This window comes from Theropithecus gelada, chromosome 8 (assembly GCF_003255815.1).
Source record: "Theropithecus gelada isolate Dixy chromosome 8, Tgel_1.0, whole genome shotgun sequence".
NCBI lineage: Eukaryota > Metazoa > Chordata > Mammalia > Primates > Cercopithecidae > Theropithecus > Theropithecus gelada.
Window position 1 is genome coordinate 143099685 of NC_037676.1, and position 26786 is coordinate 143126470.

Genomic DNA, 26786 nt, shown 5'->3' on the forward strand with positions numbered 1-26786 from the left:
TTCCCCATTCTTTTTTATTCTTCTTGAGTTTCTATTAGGAACGGGTTGACCTTCTTATTCTTTATGTTACATCAACTTACATTCACATTTTCCATCTTTTCATCTCTGTGGTATGTTCTGGGAAATTTTTTGTCTTGTTTACTAATTTTTCAGCTATGTCTAATCTGCTATTTTATCTATCCTATGATTTCTAGAACTTCTATTTGGACTATCCAAATTCTCTTGGTTATTTTTGATAGTCTCCTGCTCCTTACTGACACTTAAATTCCTCCCCTTTGAAATATACAGAACCATCAGTATTAACCCTCATAACTCTTGAAAATACCTCATCAGTTTATCTGTCACATTTTCTTCTGTCATCATCTCTACCTACTATGCATGTAACTTTCACTAATTTTTTTTTTTTTTGAGACAGAGTTTTACTCTGTCATCCAGACTGGAGTGCAATGGCATGATCTCAGCTCACTGCAACCTCCACCTCCCAGGTTCAAGTGATTCTCCTGCCTCAGCCTCCAATGTAGCTGGGATTACAGGCACCCATTACCATCCCTGGCTAATCTGTGTATTTTTAGTAGAGACAGGGTTTCACCCATGTTGGCCAGGTTGGTCTTGAACTCCTACTCAAGTGATTTGCCTGCCTCGGCCTTTCAAAGTGCTGGGATTGCAGATGTGAGCCACCATGCCCGGCCAACTTTCACTAATCTTAAAAGCCTAGCTACATTTTCAGAGTGTTTAAGACAACATTATTCCTATATTGAGATAGGCAATCTAATTTTAAAAACCTGTACTATGAATCCAGACAGCTAAATTCAAATCAAAAGCTGTGTCACAAACTACGTAACTAAAAGTTTATGAATTTTGTTTTCATGTGTAAAATAAGAACAACGATAGTCTCTAACTCATAGGGTTTGGGAACAGTAAAATGAAATGTGTATTTAAGTTTTCCGGTGTAAGAAGCAGACAGATGGCAGAGTCCCTGGCTCAGCCACTCATGATGACAAGGCATCAATGTCATCATCATCATTAGTATTATTATGAGGAGCGATATCTTGATCATCCTTTAATTTAGTAGGGTCAATCTATGAGAACTTCTATATAACCCCATCTAAATTTTTCTTCCTTTTGAGGATTCAAGACCCAGTCAGTAAAGCAGTGCCTATTCAATTTTACTTGAAACAAAGTAAATAAATTGGCTTAAAAGAACAACAACAATCTACTAAGAGATTTAGATTCAATGGCCATTTTATTGAGCACTAAGGACTTCATTATGACAAAGTCGGCATCTGACATGTCCATATAAACCAAGATAATATAATTGTGTTAAATAAGTACCTTGACACAGGAGGATCACCTGAGTAAAGGAGTTCAAGACCAGCCCAAGCAACACAGCAAGATGCCCATCTCAAAAAACAAAACAAAACAAAAACCCTGCAGGTATTTTAATCTAACTTTTACATATCCTTTGTTTTGGAATGCTTACTTGCTTAAACAGACTAAATAGCTGGAGGTCAAATCTTCTCTAGCCATTGATGTGAACCAACCAAACTATATTCTCAAGGAGTATTTTGTTAACTCGGTACCAGCTATCTGACAAATTTGAAAATACAACTGTATTTCTTTGATGAACTCTGTAACTGGGGTAGGGTGTTATTCAACATAAGATTTATTCAGGCTGGGCATGGTGGCTCACACCTGTAATCCCAACACTTCGGGAGGCCAAGGTGGGCAGACTGTTTGAGCCCAGGAGTTTGAGACCTGTCTGGGCAACATGCTGAAACCCCATCTCTGCAAAAAATGCAAAAATTAGCTGGGCGTGGTGGTGTGTGCCTACAGTCCCAGCTACCCAAGAAGCTGAAGTGGGAGAATCGCTTGAGCCCAAGAGGCTGCAGTGAGCCATGTTCATGTCACTGTACCGCAGACTGGGTGACAGGGCGAGACTCTGTCTCAAAAAACAAAAATTATTCACCTAAACATGTTTTTCTTTTAAAATGTCTACCCTAATTAATCTAGATCCTTCAAAGTTACTGACCCTTTGAATGCACTCTTCAATCTACAATTGTCTTTATTTCTGTAGCATTACCTATAAAAATTAGAGCCCTAGTAAAAGAAGCCCATTTTTACAAGTTACACCTGTCTCAAATGTATTTTAGATGTACAATTTCCTACTAACATCTTGAGTTGCTTAATAGTAAAAAAAAAAAAAAAAAAAATTATTAGGGAGAACCAGAAAAAGAACAATTATAGGGAATTCTTTTAATTTGCCCTGAAATAATTTTATTTTCCTTAACATTTCAACAGGAGTCACTAAGACATTACTTCCTAATTTTAACATTGCATGTGAATATCAAATATACACTTACTCTTTGTAGGTGTGCTCTAGATTACACGGCATAGTAAAACAAGCTACGTAGCCCATTAATAAGGTATTTAGGTGTGACAGCAACTCCTGCTCCATAAAAGGATGACAAGGGATGAAAACATAAATATATATATATATAGGATTTGAGTTTTACTGGGAGCAAAGGTTGAAACAAAGTAGCACTGTGAGAAATCAGCTAGCAAAAGACCATCACAGAAGCCTGAAATCAGATGGCTCAAAGTATAGTTAATAATATCCAAAAGCTAGACTAGAGGTCTAGAAGAGATCACTGGTTAATAATTACTAACCAATTTTATTTATACCAGAGATGTAATGACAAGCAGTGTGGAAATTAAACATATACATTTGTTATCTTGTGCATGTTTTTAAAAAGCAAAAGAAATCAAGTGTGCATCACACCAAAGCAGGTTTGTATCTTACTTCCACTCCTCTGGTGGGTGGGCAAGCTCATACTTCTCCCTCACACTGGAGACGCCCATATCCACGTGAAGCCAGTGAACCTCCTCTGACCGCAGGTGACTGAGGCGGAATCCATAGCAGGCCACATGCTTTACTTTGTGACTGTCCACTATCTTCTGAATGATGCCCTAAAACATACCCCCCACAAGAATGACTGTTATAAACTGAAAAAAAAAAAAAAAAAAAAAAAAAAAAAAAAAATAATAAAAAAAACAAACTATATGCTAAAAAGTAATGCAATATTCATTTCTTTTAGTCAATTATCAGAAATCTTTGGTATGAGAATATCAAGTTAAATAAATGACTTAGGAATCTTTGTTTCTGAAATAGTATTTTCAAGAACAAGGAGAAGTTTTAGAAAAGAAAACATAAAGAGATTATCTCCTTTCGTCATTAACAAGGCATGTAAACTTAAAAATACATTTCTGCAATTCCACTATCATCATCCCCCAAACCTGTCAAAGCACACCAGTTATCTTTCAGTTACTACTTTCTAAGGTTCAGACCCAAGGAAGGGGTTATACTTTCTAGAACAGGGAGATCATACTGTTCAAGACCAGGCTGCAACATTCATAATCATTTTTTTAAAAAACATACATTCAGGAACACACACTTAAGGCTATGTTTCTGGTGACACTGGAGATACATGAAAAGTTCTTTGAATTAGGGCCTAATCAGTTTATTATTTGCTCTTTAAAAATTATTATGAAACAATCTAAAATACTCCCAAATCTAATGCTTCTAACATGTGCTCCCTTGAGTTCAGAGGAGAAGGTCACCTTTGAATGAGGTCATCAGGGAATGTTCCTTAGAGATGGTGAAATTTCTCCTGGAGCAATGGACAGGTTAAGTGTTAGAACTGACTCCTGCCCTGTACCTACCTAGGTATGAAGGCCATGGGAGAATATGTTGTTAAGTGGCCAGCATGTATAGAAGACTCATTTGGGAACATGACAGAACCATCTGCTGCCCTTTACATGAGGGTATGCAAATCACAACCAACTGTGACCTCAATCTTTTAGGTGATAAGACAAGTATTTTTTTAAATGATGCTGATATTAAAACGAAAATGTCCATGAAAGAAAATAATCACTAGTTTTTAGAATTGCAATTAATTGAAGTTATAATAAAACTTGTAAGACATACATAAAAGTTCCTGCACTCACCAAGTATTGCTTTATCACAGCACAATGCTGCTGATCATAATAAAGGATATTATCCCCAGTCTTCTCCATAATCTAAGACAAATCGTAACATGTACCATATACAAAAACTGTCCAAAACCCAGTATATGCACACTGGGGACGTGTGCTGCTGTGCTGGGCTCCCGATACTGGCACCTGGTATGTGGCAGACCTCCCAGGGCACTGAGTGAATGAAGTGGTAGAGTCAATCTCTCTTTCAGACAACTCAATCCCAGGTACAAAGTTGTTTATCAAGCACAGGAAGTGGCAGAGAGAGGGACAAAGGAAGGGAGTAAACATGGTATCAAGAGAGAAAGCATGAACAACAGACCAGGCTGGAAGAGTCAAAGACAGGTTCATAAAGATGATGAATTCTCATCAGGACAGGAAGGATGCTTACAGCCTACATACTCCTATGTGGAACTGACAGAAGCATAAAATGTTCTTCCTGGCTTTTTGATCCAAGGCCCAGAATTCATGACAGGGCCACTGTAAATGATAGTACCCTACCTACACAAGGATGTCCAGCCGAGGGCAGAGAGTCCACATTCTAGTCTTTAAACCTTGTACTCTGGGGTGGGGAACTTGCCTAGAGAAAGGAGCACCTTTTAACAATTCTCTCAGAAGTGACTTCTGCAGCTTCTTGACAACACACAAATCCCTGAACTATAAAGGATGGAAGCTAGCACCTCTGCGAAATTCCCACAAAAGCTCCTGGTTCCCTGTCCAGCTCTGCCAGGTCAACACCTAGTACACACCAACACTAGTTACCCTTGGTAAAGCACAGGTCAGTAAGTCTCCTTGCTCCACAACTCACTACTACTACCAATTCAAGAGGCAGCTCTCTCTTGTTAGAGCTGCGATCAATGTCTACACTGTTCTCTAGACATCTGCCTCAGGTCACTTGGTCTATCATTCCATAAACTGATGTTGAATATAAGGCAGTGAGGAACACAAATCATTTCTTATAATTGTCACCATTCACATGCTAAGAAAAAGCCCAGCTTCTCTGGTTGCCTTCTGTAGTGACCCCATGAAAAAGTCACTTCATCTCCTCTGAACTCACAGCACACATATAGGAGACCTGCAGCAAACCAGTCTCAAAGAAGCTTAGCCCAGAACCGTGGTATTTGTTAGGGAAAGGCAGGTTTCTGTCTTGGAGTTTTATGGAACAGAGAGAATCTTATTCCATTCACTTGATCATGCTGCCTGAAGAGACTGAGAGTGACTTCAAGTGTGGATTTGAGTAACACTGCCTTTGCATACAGTAGTACCTCATGAGTAAACCAGCTTTCAATTTTCACTCTCCACAGAATAGTGAAAAGCAATAAACACACAGATATTACCTTCTGTTTCATTTTTTGCTTTCTCATTACGCATCCATATTGCACTCTGTACTACTGCTCATTCTCTAGCACACTTATAAATTTCTCTGGGTAACGGCAAACATTACAAATATACAAAGTGCTTAAATATGTGGTGCTAAATGTATATACTCAGTAACTTAAGTAATTTTGAGAACTAAATATCTGGTCTGGATAACTCAACAAATAATTCTGAAAACTATGTATTTAGTGAGGAATGTATACTCAACCAACTCTACAGTGCTGCCATATGGAAGTGCCCCATTTTCACATCACACACGCATACATTTAGAATAAAAATGACTGTCTCTAAAAAGATAATAGGACATGGGTGTTTAAAATGCCACTAAAGGTACCAGAATTAAATTTAAATTTCTCATTGTGGCTTTGAAGACACATCTATATGGTCCTATGAAATACAAAACAACAGTTGGCTACTCTGAAACCTGTCTCTCATATCCCAAATGTCAGAAATACACAACTTTTCTGATTAAATTCTCACATAGACATTCATGGTAAAAGGATTCTTTTTAAGGTTAAAATAAAAGAAGCCAGTGTTTACATCATGCCTGTATCTTATCAGGAACATAACATTAAATGTGCAAGGTCATTTTACTACTGATGAAAAAAGATTTCCTTGTTCTGTGGGAGAAAGGAAGGTGTAAATGAAAATACTGCTATGAACATTCTTCTAGCTGTCATCAAAAGTATTTATGACCACTGCATAGAAACAGGCAAAATTTCCTTTAACTGAAACATTTTGATAAGTACAACCAAACTTCCTGCCCATCAACAAAACTATACCAATTATACTTGATGCATAATGTTACAAAGTATCATTTATCTCACATGAATAATGAGTAAAATTAATCTTAGGATGATCAATTTGATGACCAAAAAAACTCCCACAGGTATTTTACTGTTGTTATGATGGTTTAATTTCCCTGATTATTCACTAGTGAGATGAGGCCATAGTTTTGTTCATTTCTGAAAGTTTTTATTATTTTGCTTGGTTCCATTTAGCCACTTACCTTTGAGATAGTACTTTCAAACAAATGACCTTCACCACTGTTCGAAATAGGTTACATGACTCTTTCCTCCATGTTCATTCTTTCATGAATGTTCATTGATTTATTCATGAACACCTGAAGTGCCCACTACTTGCATGATGCTAGTGACACAATAACGGTTAAGATGCAATCCTGACCCTCAGATGTCTTAAGAGTCTCACAGGACAAAGACATGACAATGAATATGTGCAAATGAATATTAAGTGGTTTGTGGGGAAAAGGGGACAAAAAGGGATATTTTATATTTTTAGCTATAGCCTCACACTTAATTTTCAGATTTATTACTAGAAGACATATTTGAAGCAACACACATTGATGACACTGTTCATCTCCTTACTGCTTCCTAAGAATTACCAAATATAATCATCATTACTGATTCTTCTATAGTATAGTGTTTCTTTTTCTCATTGTGTTTCTCTTTCAGATACTCTTCAGCGTTAGAAAACCAAGGGATTCCTATCATTCTTCTTGGAGGCTTTCATCACTGGGTTATCAAAAAACAAGATCCAGAAATTCAAATCCTGTTCTCCAACACCTAGTACATTTTCTCCTCTTGGTCCAGTAGTAAACTAGGAGTCCTTCTAAAAGTCTTCTAAGACAAAGAATGCACTTTTTTATCTTGATGGTCCGCGGTCACTGTATTAGTTCCCTATTACCTCCGTAATAAATCACCACAAATTTGGGGGCTTAAAACACAAGTGCATTACCTTTTAGTTTTGTAAATCACAAGCACGAAATGGGTCTCACTGGCCTAAAATAAGGATGTCAGCAGGGACGTGCTGTTTTCTGGAGGCTCTTAGCTTGCCTTTTCCAGCTTCTACAGGGCACCTGCACTCCTTGGCTCATGGTCTTCTCCTTCCATCAATGTTGCATCTGATCCTTCTTTCATATTCACCTCCCACTGACCACAGTAATAAAAGGCCCACTGCAGTGAAGGACTCATCATCTCCCCACCTTCAGGTCTGTAGCCTTAATCACGCCTACAAAGTACCTCTGGCCACGTAAGAGGACATCTGCACAGGTTCTGGGGATTAGGATGCAGGCATCTTTAGGAGCCAACATTCTACCTATGGGAAATCACTACTACCTCAATCACTATCTCTAAGGATTTTGAAATCAAAATGTTTCTCTTTCTCGTGCTCTATTAGCTTAGGTTCTTCTCCTTAACACAGCTTTTATGCTTTTTCTTAAAGCTTTCCTTTCTAGCTTTCTTCCTAGATGATACCTTCTATCCTGTAAAGGAAGAGTTTAATTTTCTAAGACCTTCATAGTCCTTTCTAGAATGAAAACTATTTGAATTCATAATAATCAATGTTCAACTGATTTTTATTAATAATCAATTAATTGTTTTTAAATGTTTTTAAATACACATTCACTGCTCCTCTATCAGAGAGAACAGCTTACACTTCTAAACATGAAGTGTGCAGTGACGACACCTAACAATAAACACTGAAGACCATTGGACTGCTCTGAAAAGTCCTCCAGGCACCTCCCTACGGCCGAACTCAGGGAAAATTCCCTGAAGAATTCCCTTCCCCTACAGATACCAGTTGTTTATAGCACAGTTTGTTCTTGCAGAATCCCAAATCACTGAAAATTTTCCCATTCCCATCAGAATGATGATTTTAAATTGAACACAATGTTACTTCCCATTGCTAGTCTTCTCACTACCAGCTTGGTAACAGTAATTAGTATTAATCCAACCCAACACACCTATATTTTAGCAAACTACATGAACTGAATTTTTCCATTTACAATTACTACAGATTCAGATTTACCAACCATTCCCTACTAGCTCATGAGTAGTACTGAAACCTGTGGCTATATATTTAGAAAAATTCGATGTACCAGTCAGAAAAATTTTAAGGGGTTTTGAATGTGATAAGAATACTGTCCAAGAACTCAATGGTGGTGCAATCTTAAGCAGCATCATATGCTATTTGCCCAGTACTTGCCTGGTGTATGGGCATAAAATTATTTGTTCTCATCCCTGTAATGTCTTTTTAAAAAGTAAGCTAGGTACAAAGATTTGATAGAGATATCAGTAAAGTGGGGTATCGCTTTGAATAGGCATAATCTTTGGCTATTAAATCAATATATTTGTGGTTGTCAATTAAGGCTTTCTACTTCTGTGGCCAATTCTCCTAACATATTTCTGTCAGAAATATTCCATTTCGCCTTGGATGCCATACAGTCATTCAACAAAAGTACCTATACCTACTGAGCACTTGGTGTTTGCCTGCTAGACATTGTTGAAGACGTTGGCAATAATACCATGAAGTACAAAGATCCCTGATGTCACAGAACTTAAGAAGTTGGGGAAGAAAACAGCTAATAAATGAGCAAACAAATCAAGTACAAGACAATGTCAATAATAATGATCTGAAGAAAATAAAACAATGACAGAAGAACAGAAATGGTGAGCCATAAGGGAGCATTCTTAGACTGGGATGTCCCTGGAGGCAGAATTAGTAAGGGCAGAGTGAGAACAAGCAAGAAGCCAGATCCTGTAGGTCCTTGTAGGCCACAAAAGGAATCTGGCTTTTAGTCTGGAAGAAATGGGGAGCTCTTGGGGGGTTTTAAGCAAATCACTGATTCAGTGATTGGCATGTTAGACAAACAGGAAACAAAGAAAAAGTGAGTGACTAGGACAGAAGGTGACAGGGCACGATGGGATGGGGTAGAGGAGATGGGTGAGACTCCCGAAGGATCATGTTGACTAAATGAAACCAGGTTCTGAGTGGAGGAGTGAAGTACTCCGGCTTTTATCTCTCCAGGATCATTCTGGCTGCTGGGTTATCAACAGACTAAGGAGAGCAAGTAGGGAAACAAGATGTCAGTTAGGATACCATGCCATAATGTATGGAAGAGATATTTTAAGGCAGCTACTGGAGAGGAGCTCAAAGAAAGGGGTAGCAGTGGAGGCGATATGAAATGGGTAGGTTCTGGATATATTGGTGAAGATAATGTGGACAGGATTAGCTAATGTATTGGATATGGCTTGAGAGCAAAAGAGGAATAAAGGATGATTGCAAATGGATCTAAGTGACTAAAAGATGAGGTAACCCTTTGATAGGAGCACTGGGTGGTTATTTTGTAGCAAGAAGTTTAAAGACAGAGAAGTGAGGTACAAATGCTAGGGAAAGGGAAGACATAGAAATGTGTGGACTTCTTCAAATGCTGCAGTTCATGAAAGTGGAGGAGGTTTGAAATGGTTGTCTAGGAGAGAACAAGATGGAGGGATACAGCTTGACAGCTGGGTAGCACTAAGGTTGCAAATCTAGAATGAGACCAATCACAGGATGGCGACAGATGGAGAATAGGCAGAAAGTTGGATTAAATCATGGTGGTAGATTCAAGAGACTACAGGGACATTGAAAGAGGTACAAGACAGCATACAAGGCAGCAAGTATGACAATGGACCACTGTCTCTTGCATCCTGCTACAGTATCTTCTTCTGGGCTCACTTTTTTCCATGCAGAATTATATCATCTAATTGTTTCAAAGACAGCCCATGCTATTAGCTTTCTATGTCACTACTTCTCTGCAGATACCTTCATTTCACATTATCTTGATTCACAGTTTATCAGATATAGACTTCTAAGGTACACGTTATTTTCCCTGAGTCCTTTGAAGATACTGTTCCAATATCTTCTTGCATCCAGCACTGCTGATGAAAAGTCTGGTGTAAATGTCATTCTTTCTCCTAAATAGGCGATTTCTCCAGTAGAATTTGGAATTTTATGTCATTATTTTTCTGAAATATCACTGCCATGTTTCTAGATGACTGGTCTTATTCAACACTGTATAGCCTGGGTTTCTCTTGGCTGTTCTAGATTGACCCCACGCTTATCTCTAGGGCTGCCCGAAGCACGGTACTGACACTTGGCCAAAGCTATGGCCAAGATAAGTGATGTTTGTGATCATGGGATCCTGAGCTGTTTAAGGGGCAGAATATACCAGCTTGTCAGTGCAATTTTGTAATAATAACTGGACTGACAAGGTGCATCTGATTTTGGCAGCACCTGGGGAGGTCCACAGGTTGAGCTTGGCTATGTAGATGGAGATGCTTGTGTGACCCTCTCACAGATCCCTACCACTTCCTCATACCAAGGTGCTTTACACATAAGCCAGTAATGGTTTCACATCTACAGAAAAATCATGTCCAAGGCCAAGAAGCCTGGACCCAAGATCTCCAGATCACTTCAATGAGTATCATTTTACTACTGTCGCTGTAATGGACATTGCCTATAAACAGTGAAATCTTGTGAATCTTTTCAACAACCAAACATTAATTAACATACAATTAGCACACACAACTGTAAAAGCACTAATACTTATTAAGTGAAGCACGAGAAAGCCTCTACAATGAAATGTTACAAAAATCCAGACATTCTTGGTGAAAACAAATCTTTAAACTCCTCAAAAGGTTTTGGTTTTTCTGATCCAAGCAGTCTTTCTGAGAATTTGCTTTCTATAGAGCTCAACTATAGAGCTCAATTGCAGAAATATAATGCAAGCCATGTAAGTAATTTTAAAATGTCTAGTAGCCACAGTAAAAAATAAACAGGTGAATTCAATTTCAGTAATATAGTTAACCTACTATATCAAAAGTATTACCATTCAACATGTAATCATAACACATTGATGAGATATTTTATTCTGTTTTCTTACTCTTTGAAATGTGGTATATATTTTTATACTATAGCACATGTCAATTCAGACTAGCCACATTCAAGTGCTCAACAGCTGCACATGGCTACGATAATGGACAATGTAGCTATGAGTTTAAGACTGAATCAAATTATTCACTACCTGAATAACAAGAAGTTGTATCATTTCAGAAAATAGTTGTGTGGCATCCCCTTTGATGCTATTCAGTGGTCAGTTTCTTTCTGACAAGTAATTATACTTAGATTCTTTACTAATCTAATTCTTCAATCTAAATCCTACAATCCCCACTTCCTGTTCTAAGGTCATCAGGCCTTCAAATGCTGTCATGTTTCTTCCATTTTTCTCTTTCCTGACAATACTCTGTAACCACAATGTTCCTTTGTCTGATACCTCTTATGTTCTTCAGATGTGCAAATCCACTCATTAATTTACAATTACGATATTGCATTTTCAAATGTTATAGCATTAAAGCATTCAATGGAAGTGGATTATGAATAACATCCAATCTTCCATTACAGTGACTCAGTATCATGAGAACCTCATGCTATCCCAGGAAAGGCTATGGTGAATTCAATGCCAACTGTGATTTTTCTACCTCAATCTGAAAATCACTGACTGATGATTTGCCAATTACTGTGAAATAAAACACCTTGTTTGTGGTCACATACATTTGATCAGATTGATATTCACGAGTTTGATAAATGAGTTCTGATAACTTACGCATTTGCATCTGATGTAAATTTTTCTTCACAATATGAATGTATGACTAGGAAGTTTTTAACACTGGCTACAGGCTGACATGCCTGCATTGACACTGGCTCTATGGTAGTAATCCCCTTACATGAAGAAAGTTTGATACTAAAACCATGGCACATTTGTTACACTCTTTCCTAGGTGAGTTTTCTGATGTAAGTCTTGAACATTTTTTCTAAATGTCTTGTCAAATTCATAATCTTCGAAAGGTTTGCCTCCTGTATGAATGCTCTGAAGTTCATTAGGGCTGATACAATGGTTTTATTGAAGAGTTTCCTCATTCATTGTATCTGAAATCTACAAAGACTAGAATATACACTAAAAGCCTTACATCAAGTTACATCTACAAGATTTCTTTCCAGTATGAATTATCTGAAAAACCTTACCGCAGGACCCTCATTTCAGGCCTTTCCACTAAATGACAGTGTTTATATAAAGTTAAAAGTAAAACACAGAAGCAGAAAAAAACAGAAAAAGCAAAAAAGCTAACCAGCTTCATAAAGAGTTTGTAAAAAAAGAGGCTATCATATTTTTAATAATCCATTTGAAATAGTTCGCTAATATTAAAATTTAGAGGTAACAAAAAATTATGTAAAATTTATAGATAAGACTTTAGCCTTAAATCCTTTTACTTTTCCTTTTTTTTTTTTTTTTTTTTTTTTGAGACAGAGTCTCGCTTTGTTGCCCAGGCTGGAGTGCAGTGGCGCGATCTCAGCTCACTGCAACCTCTGCCTCCTGGGTTCAAGTGTTTCTCCTGTCTCAGCCTCCTGAGTAGTTGGGACTATAGGCATGTGCCACCACAACTGGCTAATTTTTGTATTTTTTGTAAAGATGGGGTTTCACCATGTTGGCCAGGCTGGTCTCGAACTCCTGACCTCAAGTGACCTGCCCACCTTGGCCTCCCAAAGTACTGGAATTACAGACATGGACCACTGTGCCCAACCTTTTAGTCTTAAATCTAAATTCTACCAATCCCTTTGCTTTGGTTAAAAATAATAAGGGCATGTAAGTTAGAGAGTAGTAAATTAATTAATTCAGCTACTGTAAAAAGAAAAGAAAAAGAAAAAAGAAAGAAAGAAAATAAAAAAGACGTATCTAAACTTCCTTGTCACGGAAACTTCTACTCCTTAAAGATGAATAGAGACTAGGTGGAGAGGGGAAGAAAGAGGAGGTATTTAACACTTCACCTAAGCAAATACTGAACATTTAAATACTGAACTCAGCTTTCTGAAATCACAGTGCTACCTTCTCATTCCCCACTTTCAGGGAGATGTAGTTACCTTTGCCTAGCATGCTCTTCTCCCATAATTCTGTATCACTATCTTTACTCACTTCCCAGACCCAAAGGAAATACTTTCCAGTACTAACTTCTACATTTAAAAGGTATTATTCCTCCAAGCTTCCACAACAACCTCCCGTGAGGCATTTCTGCACTGTACTATAATCACATTCATGATGTCTCTCCCTCTACAGGCTCTAAGCTGTAAGATCAAGGACTTCACAGGGACCTTTTACATCTTCAGAACCTAGCATAGTGTCTGACACACAGCATATGTTCAAGAGTTTTAAAAGAAATTATCCTATCTGAAATCATGCAAATACCTTCAAAATTACACTTTCTAGAACAGTAGTTTATTTCTTGAGTTATTAGAGGCTATTTTAGTTGCACTGTTTCCTAGTACTCACCCAAGAGTTTAAAAAAAGAAACCTACGAGGGAAAAACAAGTCAATGGCATTTTATGACTAAAATATGATTCAGTCACTATTTTTCTAAGAAACTTTACAACAATTAGAACTCTGGTCAGTCACATATTAACTAATAAATCTTAAAAATAACGTTTCTGTAATATGAAAAGTCCCTGATAAGTTAAATGAAAATTATTACACTATCTTTTTTCATACATGCCATTAAATTTTAACCTAAAAAAACATTACAGATGTCTCATGGAAAAACGTACTTACCCTGACATCAGTAGCATCTCCATGCCTGATAATACTGGCCCAGGTGGTTGGCTCACTATTGCTTTCAAAATAATGAAAGACCTTTAATACTCGCTCCATCGCACCAGGAGAACGTTCCATACCAGTACCCAGGTGAGTCTTAGTACTCGAATTTGGTGTGTGATTCAAGTTGGGGTCAAGGTAAGCAGCTGCCATTATTTTGCTAGATGCTAGGTATCTGTCATATTCTGTTAAGAGAACAAAATAATTTTTGGTGTATAATACTTGAAATCTACCAATTACAATGTGATATGTTGATGTTTATACGAAAGGTCCTATACTCTCTCAAGTTATATGCAGAAGGAGCCTGAGGAGAATAGAGACCTAACCCACTAAAATAATCGCTATCTCTCCCCACACCCAGAGTAGGACCTGATTTACAGAATAAATATTTGTTAAACAAATTATTAAAAGGCCAGGACTCCAATTTCAGCTGTGTCAAAAAGTATCTACAAACAATATAACACCCCCATCCCCACCCCTTTTATTATCATAGCCTTTATATTTGTTGGAAAATCTCATAGCAAAGCCAAATTTGTGAATTTGCTGCCTACTTTTGAAAACTTTTACCTAAGAGAAAAGTTCTCTCTTCGTATAATACAAATTCAATGAATGTCATTACATATACTACACACTGGTGATTAACAACACTATAATTAAAATAAGGTCCCTGGCTTAACCAACTCACTGTTAACAGGAGAATCAGACAGAGAGCAACTGAAAACAAAACGAAAAAAGCATGCACAATTACATTTTTTAAGTGTGATAAAGAGCTTCTATTTGAGTGTGAAGAAATAGCCTGCACAAGCCTGAACACCCACTGAGAAAAACGAAAATCCAGATTAAAAATCTTTTTAACCCAAACAATGTTTGAAGGGCTCAAGACGAAGACATTCTGAGGCAACCAAGACAATGAGTGACACAGATGAAGACTGGGAAATGATACTTAACAACTGGCTGCTTTTTCCCACAGGGCATTTGCCAATTCTGAGCCCTTCAGAGCTTGAAGGGCCAGGAAAAGTCTACTAATGGGAGAGAAACCAGCAGAGCTTTTGGCAGCAAGAGATCAAATCTTGGATTCTGGTGAGAAGGAAGGGTGGAGACTGTGTCAAACACTCTGCGGGTTGTCTCCTGAAGACAGTTACTGAATCCTGAACCTGAGCTGAGAAGGAGCCTCTCAAAACAGTGAAAGCATTTAGAAAACAGGAGTAAGACCTCAGGAATAAACCAGAATAATATCAGGACATTCCCAGGCTTGCAATGAGAACAGCTGGGTGCAGAAGCAAAGGGAGCTTTGTAAACCTGGAGTACAATACCTGCTCAGATCCATCATGGCAGGCCAGGTATGGCTGCTCATGCCTGTAATCCCAGCCCTTTGGAAGGCTGAGGCGGGAAGACTGCGTGAACCCAGGAGTTTGAGACCAGCCTGGGTAACATGACAAGACCTTGTCTCTACTAAAAAATACAAAAATTAGCTTGGGCATGGTAGTGTGTTCCTGTAGTCCCAGCTACTCAGGAGGCTAAGGTGGGAGGACAGCTTGAGCCCAGGAGGTTGAGGCTATAGTGAGCTGTGACTACATTGCTGCACGTCAGTCTGGACCACAGAGTAAGACTGTCTCAAAACAAACACACACACAAACACAAAACCACAGATCCAGCCAGGCACAGATGCTCATGCCTATAATCCCAACACTTTGGGAGGCTGAGGCAGGCAGACTGCTTGAGCTCAAAAGTTCAAGACCAACCTAGCCACCTTGGCAAAACCCCATCTCTACAAAAAAATACAATAAAGAGCCATGAGTTGTGGCGCAAGCCTGTGGTCCCAGCTACTTGGGAGGCTGAGGTGGGAGGATCACTTGAACCCAGGAGGGGAACGCTACAATGAGCCGAGATCGTGCCACTGCTCTCCAGCCTGGGGGACAGAGCCAGACCCTGTCAGCTCCCCACTATCTGCCCAGCAAAGAAAAGGGCCAACCCTCTGTTGGTATCAAACAAAGCACAAATAACATCTTTTCATCCAAATCACTTTCCAATTAGTTAAAAAAAAATGATATGACAGCACAGTAAAAGGAAAACCATAAACCAAGTCAAAAGATGCCAAAAACACAAAAGAAAAACACATGTACCATATGTCACAGAAATAAGCTAATACCCTATATATATACAGAAATTCTTTTAAAATGAGGGGGGAAATGATAGAAAAGAATGCAAAAGACAATCCAATTAATTAAAAAGATATACCAAGTGTAGGCAAGGATGTGAAGAAACTGACACCTTCCTATATTGCTGGAAGAGTATAAAATGGTGCAACTGCTATGAAAATAGTTTGGCAGCTCCTCAAAAGGTTAAACACGGAGTTACCATGTGAACCTACCATTCCATTTCTAGGTAGACATACGCCCAAAAGAACTGAAAATGTATGTCCAAATAAAAACTCACGGCCGGATATACTGGCTCATGCTTGTAATCCCAGCACTTTGGGAGACTCAGGCAGGTGGATTGCTTGAGCTCAGGAGTTCAAGACCAGCCTGGGCAACATGGCAAAACCCCATCTCTACAAAAACCACAAAAATTAACTGGGCATGGTAGCATGTGCCTGTAGTCCCAGCTACTTGGGAAGCCGAGGCTTGCTTGAGCCCAGGAGGTCGAGGCTGCAGTGAGCTGTAATCATGCCACTGCACAGCTTAGGTGACAGAGAAAGACCCTGAGATAAAACAAAATGAAACACCCTCACATGTGAATGTTCACAGCAGCATTACCCACAACACTGAAAAGTGAAAATAATCCAAATATCCACATCCTTCACTGGATAAACAGATTAACAAAATGTGGTATACCCAACAATGAAATATTGTTCAGCAAAAAAAGAAATGAAGCACTGATACATGCTACAGCACGGAGCAACCTTGAGAACATTATACTACAAAGGAATCAGACATGAAAGATCACAAATTGTGATTCCACTTATATGAAGGAATACACAAATCTATAGAGAAGAAAGATTACCAGCTACCAGTGGCTAGGGGTAGGGCAGAGTTGGGAATGACTGCTAATAGGTAAGGAGTTTCTTTTGGGGATGAGAGAAATGGTTTGAATTTTGATCATGGTGATGGTTGAATATACTAAAAAACACTCAATTGTACACTTTGAAGTTGTTAAAATGGTAAATTTTATGTTATGGGAATTTTACCTCTGTGAAAATACAAATACATAAACAACTGTCGATTTTTTTAAAAGGTCACAGCAGTACCCTGTCTGTTGGTAAGGATGTGGGGAAACAGGAACTCTCATACACTACTCATGGGAATGTGAATTTTCTATCATATGGATAAAGAGGAATTTGACAATAACAAAACTACATGTGCCTTCTGATCCAGCAATTCCACTTCTAGAAATTTATGAAAAGATACACTGTTACAAACTAAACATTTGTGTGCTCCCAAAATTAGTAAGTTGAGACCATACTCCCCAGTGTGATGCTATTACAAGGTAGGGTCTTTTGGAGGCAATGTGGACTAGATGAGGTCATAATGGTGAGGCCCTCATGAATGGGATTAGTGTCCTTGTGAAAGTCCAAGAGCATGCTTCCTGTCTCTGCTCTCCAGAGATATGCCTGAGCATCTAAGTCCACAGTCTGAAACCCGGAAAAAAGGGCCCTCACCAGAACTCCACCATACTGTCACTCTTATCTAGGACTTCCAGCCTCTAGACCAGTGAGAAATAAGTTTCTGTTGTTTATAAGCCACCCAGTTTATGTATTTTGTTACAATCATCCCAAGTGAAGAGATATGTTTAACAACAACATGAAAATACATATGCATAAGGTTATTCACTGCAGCCTTGCAAAGTATTAGGGAACACCTAAATGCCCATTCATGGGAGACTAATGGAATAAACTATGGTACATTCCCATAATGGAGTACTATGAATCTGTTGGGGGCGGGGGGAAAGGAAAGAAGAGCCCTATAATTGACTAAGTATGATTTCCAGGATTTATTAAGTTAAAAACCCAAAGTGCAAATCACAGCCACAGCATACCTTTTGAATAAAATGGGGAAAATAGGAAAATACAAATGTGTCTGCTCATATGTGCAAAATAACTCCATAAAGTAAAAATGGGAGTCCAGTGAGATTGGTTACACATGGGAGAGGTGTGACCAAGATGGAAAGCGCAGGAATGGGGTGGCACTTCTGAGTATACATGAATACACCCTTATAACTTTTGGTACCCTATAGAAGATCTGAAGAGCACGATGAACAAATCTGATCTAACTGACACTATACCTAATAGGATAATACATAATCTTTGCAAGTACACAAGAAATACTTTCTAAAGTTGCCCATATGCTGAGTGAAAGAGCAAGATTCAATAAATATCAAGGGACTAAAATTATTCAAAGTATATTCTGTGTCTAGCATTAGGCTAGACAACAATTACAAAATAACTAGAAAATGTTCCATTGTCAGGAAATTAAGCAGTGTATTTCAAGTAACCCTTTAAGTCAAAAAGAGACTCAAAAGTATTTTGAATTAAATAATGCACTGAAAAGAAATATCAAAACTGTGAAAGTAGACAGAGCTATGCTTAGAGTAAAATCTATATGTTTGGCAGGGCACAGGGAATCATGCCTGTAATCCCAGCACTTTCGGAGGCTGAGATGGGAGGACAGCTTGAGGCCAGAAGTTCAAGACCTGCCTGGGCAACACAGTGAGATCCCTACAAAATAATTTAAAAATTAGCTGGGCATGGTGGTGTGTGCCTATAGTCCCAGCTCCTTGGGAGGCTGAGGCAGGAGGACTGCTTAAGCCCCAGAGCTTAAGTTATGACTGTATCACTGCACTCCAGCCTGAGCAACAGAGCACAACCCTGTTTCCTTTAAAAAAAAAAAAAAAATACATATTTAAATTCATGTATTAGAAGTGATAGTTGAGTATCTCTAAGAATATACATCTGTGGCCGGGCGCGGTGGCTCAAGCCTGTAATCCCAGCACTTTGGGAGGCCGAGATGGGCGGATCACGAGGTCAGGAGATCGAGACCATCCTGGCTAACACGGTGAAACCCCGTCTCTACTAAAAAATACAAAAAACTAGCCGGGCGCGGTGGCGGGCGCCTGCAGTCCCAGCTACTCGGGAGGCTGAGGCAGGAGAATGGCGTGAACCCGGGAGGCGGAGCTTGCAGTGAGCTGAGATCCGGCCACTGCACTCCAGCCTGGGCGACAGAGCGAGACTCCGTCTCAAAAAAAAAAAAAAAAAAAAAAAAGAATATACATCTGTGAAGGGGGGATGGTTAATTTACAGAAAAACAGAATGCATAACATCTAGTATTTGGTAGCACAACTAGGGATTACAGCCAACAAACATGTACATTTAAAAATAACTAAGAGTATAATTAGAATGTTTGTAACACCAAAAAAATGAGAAATGTTTGAGGTGATGGATACCCCATTTAGCCTGATGTGATTATGATGCACTGTATGCCTATATGAACACATCTCATGTACCCCATAAATTTACATATATACCCACTATGTACCAATGAAAATTTTTTAATTAAAAGAAGAATGCATATTTAAAAGGACAACTTAAAAGCAAAACAAAATCAAAAGTTACTCTTCTAAAAAACAAAACTGATACACCTCTCGAAAGACTGATCAAAGATAAAATGAGTCAGGAGAAACTAGCAACATCAATAATGGAGAAGATAATAAGAGGTAAGAGATAATGAGTAATACAATAAGGGACTATTAATAACTTTATGCCAATGAATTTGAAAATTTAGATAAGCACAATTCCTTGCAAAACACAACATAGCAAAATGAAACAATATAAAATGAAACTAGACTGTTCTATTTAAAATAGTCCATCTAAAATCCTCCCCACAAAGGAACATTTTAATTCTTTCAACAAATTAAGAAATGTTAATCTTACACAAATTCTTCCAAAAAACAGATACAGAACATTTCCCAACTTGTTTTATGACACCTGCAGAACAGTGATATCAAAACCTGACAGAACAGGATGAGAAATGATGTAAGTCTACCTTTCTTATAAACACAGATGCAAAAATCTTAACAATTTGCATACTTAATCCAGCAATATTTTAAAGGAATAACATATCATGACCAAAAGTTTACTCTAGGAATAGAAGAAAGGTATTCATTCAAAAAGCAATCAGTGTAATTTACCACATTTTCAGAAAGAACAGCCAGTTACCTTGATACATGCAGAAAACACATATGATAAAGTTTACCAACCACTCATGATAAAAACTCGTAGCAAACTAGAAATAGGATGAGATTTCGTACATCTGATGAAGAGTATCTATATGAAATGTAAATACTAGTGGGAAAAAATTTCCCTTCCTCAAACTGGAAATAAGACATGGATGCCCACTGTTACCACTTGCGTACAGCATTGTTCTAGTACGAAAAAAATTTCCCCTCCCCAAACTGGAAATAAGACATGGATGCCCACCATTACCACTTGCGTACAGCATTGTTTTAGAAGTCACTGCCAAGTACCACAGCTGCCCCACACCCCCAAAAAAAGGGTGGGGTAGTAAAACATAAAGGTTAGGAAAGAACAAATAAAACTATCATTTATCTTCAAAAACTAGGCCAAAACATTTTTTACAAGATAAACCTCTGTTGCAATGTTACCAGAATGAAGCAGTTTTCCACTATAGAATGTGATTTTGCTCCTATCCTTTCAGAACTTAGCAAAAGAAAAATAAAAATTAAAAAAGAATGCTATTTTGTTTTACACTTTAATGTTTTATCTGCTTGTCAAAATCTGATCTGTGCTATAAATTCTCAAATAGGCAATATATTTGCCATCAGGCCTTCTTCAACTCTCTCCGGGAAGGTCTGTGCCTCATGCTGTTATCCTCCCAAGTACCCTGTTGGTGGCATTCACATGTCTTCATGTTTGTCTTTTTGTTGGTCTTGAGGGTTCTGAGATCCTGGCATCTGGGTCACCTCTTTGGGCACTCATCACGGGTTGGTCAGTTCAAAAAAATGGCCTCAACTACAGAATGACAAGTTTCAAGAGTTGCTTTCTGCTACAATGACTATTCTGTTTCTACCAATTAACAGACTTCCCTGTGTTGTTTGTGTGGTTCTGTATTTGTTTCTGATCCTTGGCTAAAGTTGAACAGCTGGGGCTGCCAATTCTTTGTGTGTCTCTAAATGAAGAACGTCTTTCACCCCCTCACCATGGAAAGGTAATCTTTTCACAGGGCTTTGTTATCGTAGCCCTTCTGTTTCTGTGACCAATTACATTTTAAAAAACTTTTCAAGATTAATTATTCAGAGATCTGCCACTTTTGCACACTACAGAATATCTTTTTCAATAAATTATCAAAGCAGAAATGAAAAGATTTTAAAACCAAAAACTGTTTTTACATGGCTTAGACCAGTCCTTCTCATCTGTGATGAAGAACCAGTTTTAATTTCCAACCTATCACAGACCAATTCTTTTGTAAAATACAATGAAAAGGAATTTCTAGAAAAATGAAGTTTTTTTTAAAAAAAAGACATACCTAAGCCAAACACAAAATTTCCGTCATTAGAATTTCGACATAAAATCACTATCAAATTGCCGTAAGGTGTCTAGATGCTTACACCAAATTTCCTTATCTTGTCCTAAGCTGTTAACAGTTCCAGCACCAACATTAGTCTGCTGACTGCACTTTACTGAGTCCTAGCTCAGCCAGGCTGCCCAGTTTAAATCACTGTAGGCAAGAGACCAAATGCGGACTGGAATGGGAGAGAAGATGGAATGTCAATAATTGCTGCTCAGCTGTCTACAACTTTAGTTCTCCCTTTAATTAACATAGGAAACATATCAAGGGTTCTCAGTGCCTAACTCTTTCTTCTTCTCTTGAAGAAATAGGGCAGTTCCAAGTCCAGATGTGAAGAAACAAGTGTTAATAAACTCTGGAGTTAAGCTCCAAGGCTCAACCCACAACCTGATGTAAATGCTACATAAAGCAGCACATACAAAAAAGGGGGAAAAAATGCAACGAACATAATAAACACCCTACTCTTTACTCCAGAATTACCTCATTTATAATTACTGTACATGTTAAGATCCCACCAAGAGAACCACCTCATTATGCTTTAAGTACACTTACCCTTTAATAAAACTTGAGATGTTTGCTGAAGCTGTAAAGGGAGGGAGGGTGTCAAAAAGACGAGTAGCTTGCTGTTAGAATAAGTGAGAATAAGCAAAGGAAAGCAAATTGAGACAGCTAAATTAAAAGAAATTATGACCTAACTTGAAGAGCTTTAAGAATCTGGGTAATATTTCTAGTTAAAGTGACTCCTTAAACTAAACTGGTATAAAAGTTATCTTCTCAATCATTTTGGTCTTTTCTATAACACTTGATTTTATTTTCTCATAAAAAGCTAACCTAAATTTTCTAAATTAATTTTACTAGACAAAGCAGCTAACATTAAATTACTTAATGTTTAATATGCCCTTTTTCCAATGTGACTTTGATACACTTTCTGTTAATACATGGAATCTGTATTTCCTCCCCTTGAATCTAGGTGGGCTTCTGACTCTGGCTAAGGGACTTTCTAGGCCAGGAAATACAAGACAATTACCAAAAGAAAAATAAACTAAAAAGAGTTAACCAAGATTCCCTTGGTTTTCTTGAAACTCAGCCACTATACCCATTATTGCAGAAATACAAAGACTCTTAAAGATACTACGATGAACAATATTTGCTAACAAATTAGAAAAGCTGGAAGAAACTGATAAATTCTTGGACACATACAACCTATCAAGATTGAACCATGAAGAAACAGAAAGCCTCAATAAGCCAATTAATAAGTCAATGATACAAGGTGTAATAGAGAGTCTCCCATCAAAGAAAAGCCCACAACCTGATGGCTTCACTGATGAATTTTACAAAAAGTATTTTAAGAAGTAATACCAATTCTACTGCAAACTCTTCTACTCAAAAATATTGAAGAGGGGAGAATATTTCCAAAATCATTTTACAAGGGCTGTATTACCTTGATAACAAAACCAGACAAGGATGCAACAAAAAAAGAAAACTACAGGCCAACATCACTGATGAACGTAAACACAAATATCCTCAATGAAATACTAGCAAACTGAATTAAACAACACGTTCAAAAGATCAATTACCATGATCAAGTAGGATTCATCCCAGGGATGCAAGGAGAGTTCAACATATACAAATCAATAAATGTGATATATCACATTAACAGAACAAAGGAGAAAAAACCATACGGTCTCATCTCAATAGATGAAGAAAAAGCATTTGATAAAATTCAACATCCCTTCATGATAAAAATTCCCAAAAAACAGGGTATAGAATGAACATATCTCAAAATAATAGAAGGCCATATACGACAAATTCACAAACTAACATCAAGCTGAGGGAAAAAGCGAAGGCCTTTCCTCTGTGATCTGAAACAATACAAGGATGCCCACTCTCACTACTTTTATTCAACACAGTACTGAAAGTCCCAACCAGAGCAATTAGGCAAGAGAAATAAAGGATATCTAAATTGACAAGGAAGATGTCAAATTAGTCTTGTTGACAGATGACACGATCTTATACTTAGAAAAACCTAAAGACTTCACCAAAAAGCTTTTAGAACTGATAAATTCAGTAAAGTAGCAGGATGCAAAATCAACATACGAAAATAAGTAGCATTTATATACACCAACAACGAACAATGTATAAAATAAATCAAGAAAGCAATCACATTTACAACAGCTACAAAAAATATCAAATACCTAGGAGTCAATTTAACCAAAGAAGTAAATTATCTATATAAGGAAAACTATAAAACATTGGTGAAAGAAATTGAAGAGGGGCTGGGTATGGTGGCTCATGCCTTAATTCCAGCACTTTGGTAGGTCAAGGCAGGCGCATCACTAGAGGCCAGGAGTTCACAACCAGCCTAGCCAACATGGTGAAACCCCAACTCTACTAAAATTACAAAAATTTGCCAGGCATGGTGTCACATGCCTGTAATCCCAGCTACTTGAGAAGCTGAGCCACGAGAATAGCTTGAACCCAGGAGGTGGGGGTTGCAATGAGCCGAGATTGTGCCACTGAATTCCAGCCTGTGTGATGAAGTGAGACTGTCTCAAAAAGAGAAAAGAAGAGAAAGAAACTGAAGAGGACACACACAAAAAAAATTGAAAAATATTTCATGTTCATGGATTGGAAGAAACAATATTGTTAAAATGGCAACAATACCCAAAGCAATTTACAGATTCAATGCTATCCCTATCAAAATACCAATGACATTCTTCACAGAAACAGGAAAAAAAAAAAATCCTAAAATTTATATGGAACCACAAAAGACCCTGAATAGCCAAAGCAATCCTGAGCAAAAAGAACACAGCTGGAGACATTACACTACCTGACTTCAAAAGTTACAATAAGCTATAGTAACCAAATCAGCATGGTACTGGCATAAAAACACATAGAGCAATGAAACAGAATGGAGATCTCAAATATAAATCCATACATTTACAACCAATTCATTTTTGAGAAAGCCTCCAAGTTCATGCAATGGGGAAATGATAGTTCCTTTAATACCTGGTGCCGAGAAAACTGGATAACTGTATGCAGGACAATGAAATTACATCTCTCTCTCTCTCTCACCATACACAAAATAGCAAATCCACATGGAATTAAAGACTCAACTCTAAGACCTGAAACTATGGAATTACTATAAGAAAATACTGGGGAAACACTTCTGGACACTGATCTCGACAAGAATTTTTCAATATAAGACCTCAAAAATACAGACAACTAAAGCAAAAATAAAGACAAATGGCATTACATCAAGATAAAAAGCCTCTGCATAGCAAAAGACACAATTAACAAAGCAAAAAGGCAACAAACAGAATGGGAGAAAGTATTTGCAACTACCCATCTGACAATGGATTAATAACCAGAATCTATGAAGAGCTCAGAAAACTCAATAGAAGGAACTGGAGGTTACACTGAACTAAAATCATGCTCAATGAACTCCAGCTTGGGCAAGAAAGCGAGATCTGGCTTTTTAAAAAAAAATACTTTTAAGTTCTGGGATACAGGTGCAGAACGTGCAGGTTTGTTATATAGGTATACACACGTCATGGTGGTTTGCTGCACCCATCAACCCATCGTCTACATTAGGAATATTTCTCGTAACGCTATCCCTCCCCTACCCGCACCGACCCCGTGACAGGCCCTGGTGTGTGATGTTCCCCTCCCTGTGTCCATGTGTTGTCACTGTTCATCTCCCACTTTATGAGTGGTTTTCTGTTCCTGTGTTAGTTTGCTGAGAATGATGGTTTCCAGCTTTATCCATGTCCCTGCAAAGGACATGAACTCATCCTTTTTTATGGCTACATAATACTCCACGGTGTATATGTGCCACTTTTTTTTTTTTTTTTTTTTTTGAGATGGGAGTCTTGTTCTGTCACCCAGTCTGGAGTACAATGGCACAATCTTGGCTCACTGCAGTCTCTGGCCCCCGGGTTCCAGTGATTCTCCTGCCTCAGCCTCCTGGGTACCTGGGATTACAGGCGCACACCACCATGCATGGCTAATTTTTGTATTTTTAGTAGAGATGGGGTTTTGCCATGTTGGTCAGGGCTGGTCTTGAACTCCTGACCTCAGGTGATCCACCCGCCTCAGCCTCCCAAGGTACTGGGATTACAGGCGTGAGCCACCGCCCGGCCACCACATTTTCTTTATCCAGCCTATCATTGATGGGCACTTGGGTTGGTTCCAAGTCTTTGCTATTGCGAACAGTGCTGCAATAAACATACGTGTGCATGTGTCTTTATAGAATGATTTATAATCCTTTGGGTATATACCCAATAACGGGATTGCTGGGTCAAATGGTATTTCTGGTTCTAGATCCTTGAGGAATTGCTACACTGTCTTCCACAATGGTTGAATTAATTTACACTCGCACCAACAGTGTAAACGCGTTCCTATTTCTCCACATCCTCTCCAGCTTCTGTTGTTTCCTGAATTTTTAATGATCGCCATTCTAACTGGTGTGAGATGGTATTTCATTGTGGTTTTGAACTGCATGTCTCTAATGACCAGTGATGATGAGCTTTTTTTCATGTTTATTGGCCACATAAATGTCTTCTTGAGAAGTGTCTGTTCATATCCTTCACCCACTTTTTGATGGGATTGTTTTTTTCTTGTAAATTTAAGTTCTTTGAAGATTCTGGATATTAGTCCTTTGTCAGATGGACAGATTATAAACATTTTCTCCTGTTCTGTAGGTTGCCTGTTCCCTCTGATGATAGCTTTTTTTGTTTGTTTTTGCCATGCAGAAGCTCTTAGTTTAATTAGACGCCATCTGTCAATCTGGCTTTTGTTGCCATTGCTTTTGGTGTTTTAGTCATGAAGTTTTTGCCCATGCCTATGTCCTGAATGGTATTGTCTAGGTTTTCTTCTAGGGTTTTTATGGTTTTAGGTCTTACATTTATGTCTTTAATCCATCTTGAGTTAATTTTTGTATAAGATGTAAGGAAGGGATCCAGTTTCAATTTTCTACATATGTCTAGCCAGTTTTCCCAACACCATTTATTAAATAGGGAATCTTTCCCCCATTGCTTGTTTTTGTCAGGTTTGTCAAAGATCAGACGGTTGTAGATGTATGGTGTTATTTCTGAGGCCTCTGTTCCACTGGTCTATCTGTTTTGGTACCAGTACCATGATATCTGTTTTGGTACCACTACCATACTGTGTGGTATACTGTAGCCTTGCATTATAGTTTGAAGTCAGGTGGCATGATGCCTCCAGCTTTGTTCTTTTTGCTTAGGATTGTCTTAGCTATGCAGGCTCTTTTTTGGTTCCATATGAAATTTAAAATAGGTTTTTCTAATTCTGTGAAG

At 38.1% G+C, this 26786-nt stretch overlaps 1 protein-coding gene across 50 annotated transcripts in view; it reads right to left on the minus strand.

The window, feature by feature from the left end:
* The window catches only part of PTK2 (protein tyrosine kinase 2), a 358952-nt gene that overhangs the window by 231476 nt on the left and 100690 nt on the right, over window positions 1–26786 (minus strand). For 36 of the 50 annotated variants that reach the window (XR_003120911.1, XM_025395124.1, XM_025395123.1 and 33 more), the window contains 2 exons: window positions 13847–14073; window positions 2801–2967 (listed from right to left, as the gene is read on the minus strand). Coding sequence is in view for 48 of the 50 variants with exons in the window: in XM_025395120.1 (XP_025250905.1) it covers window positions 2801–2967; window positions 13847–14073 (394 nt within the window). In the remaining 2 variants the exon portion in view is untranslated. Of the gene's footprint in view, window positions 1–2800; window positions 2968–13846; window positions 14074–26786 lie in introns of those variants that run through there. The other 14 variants (XM_025395157.1, XM_025395167.1, XM_025395164.1 and 11 more) reach the window with 3 other exon arrangements.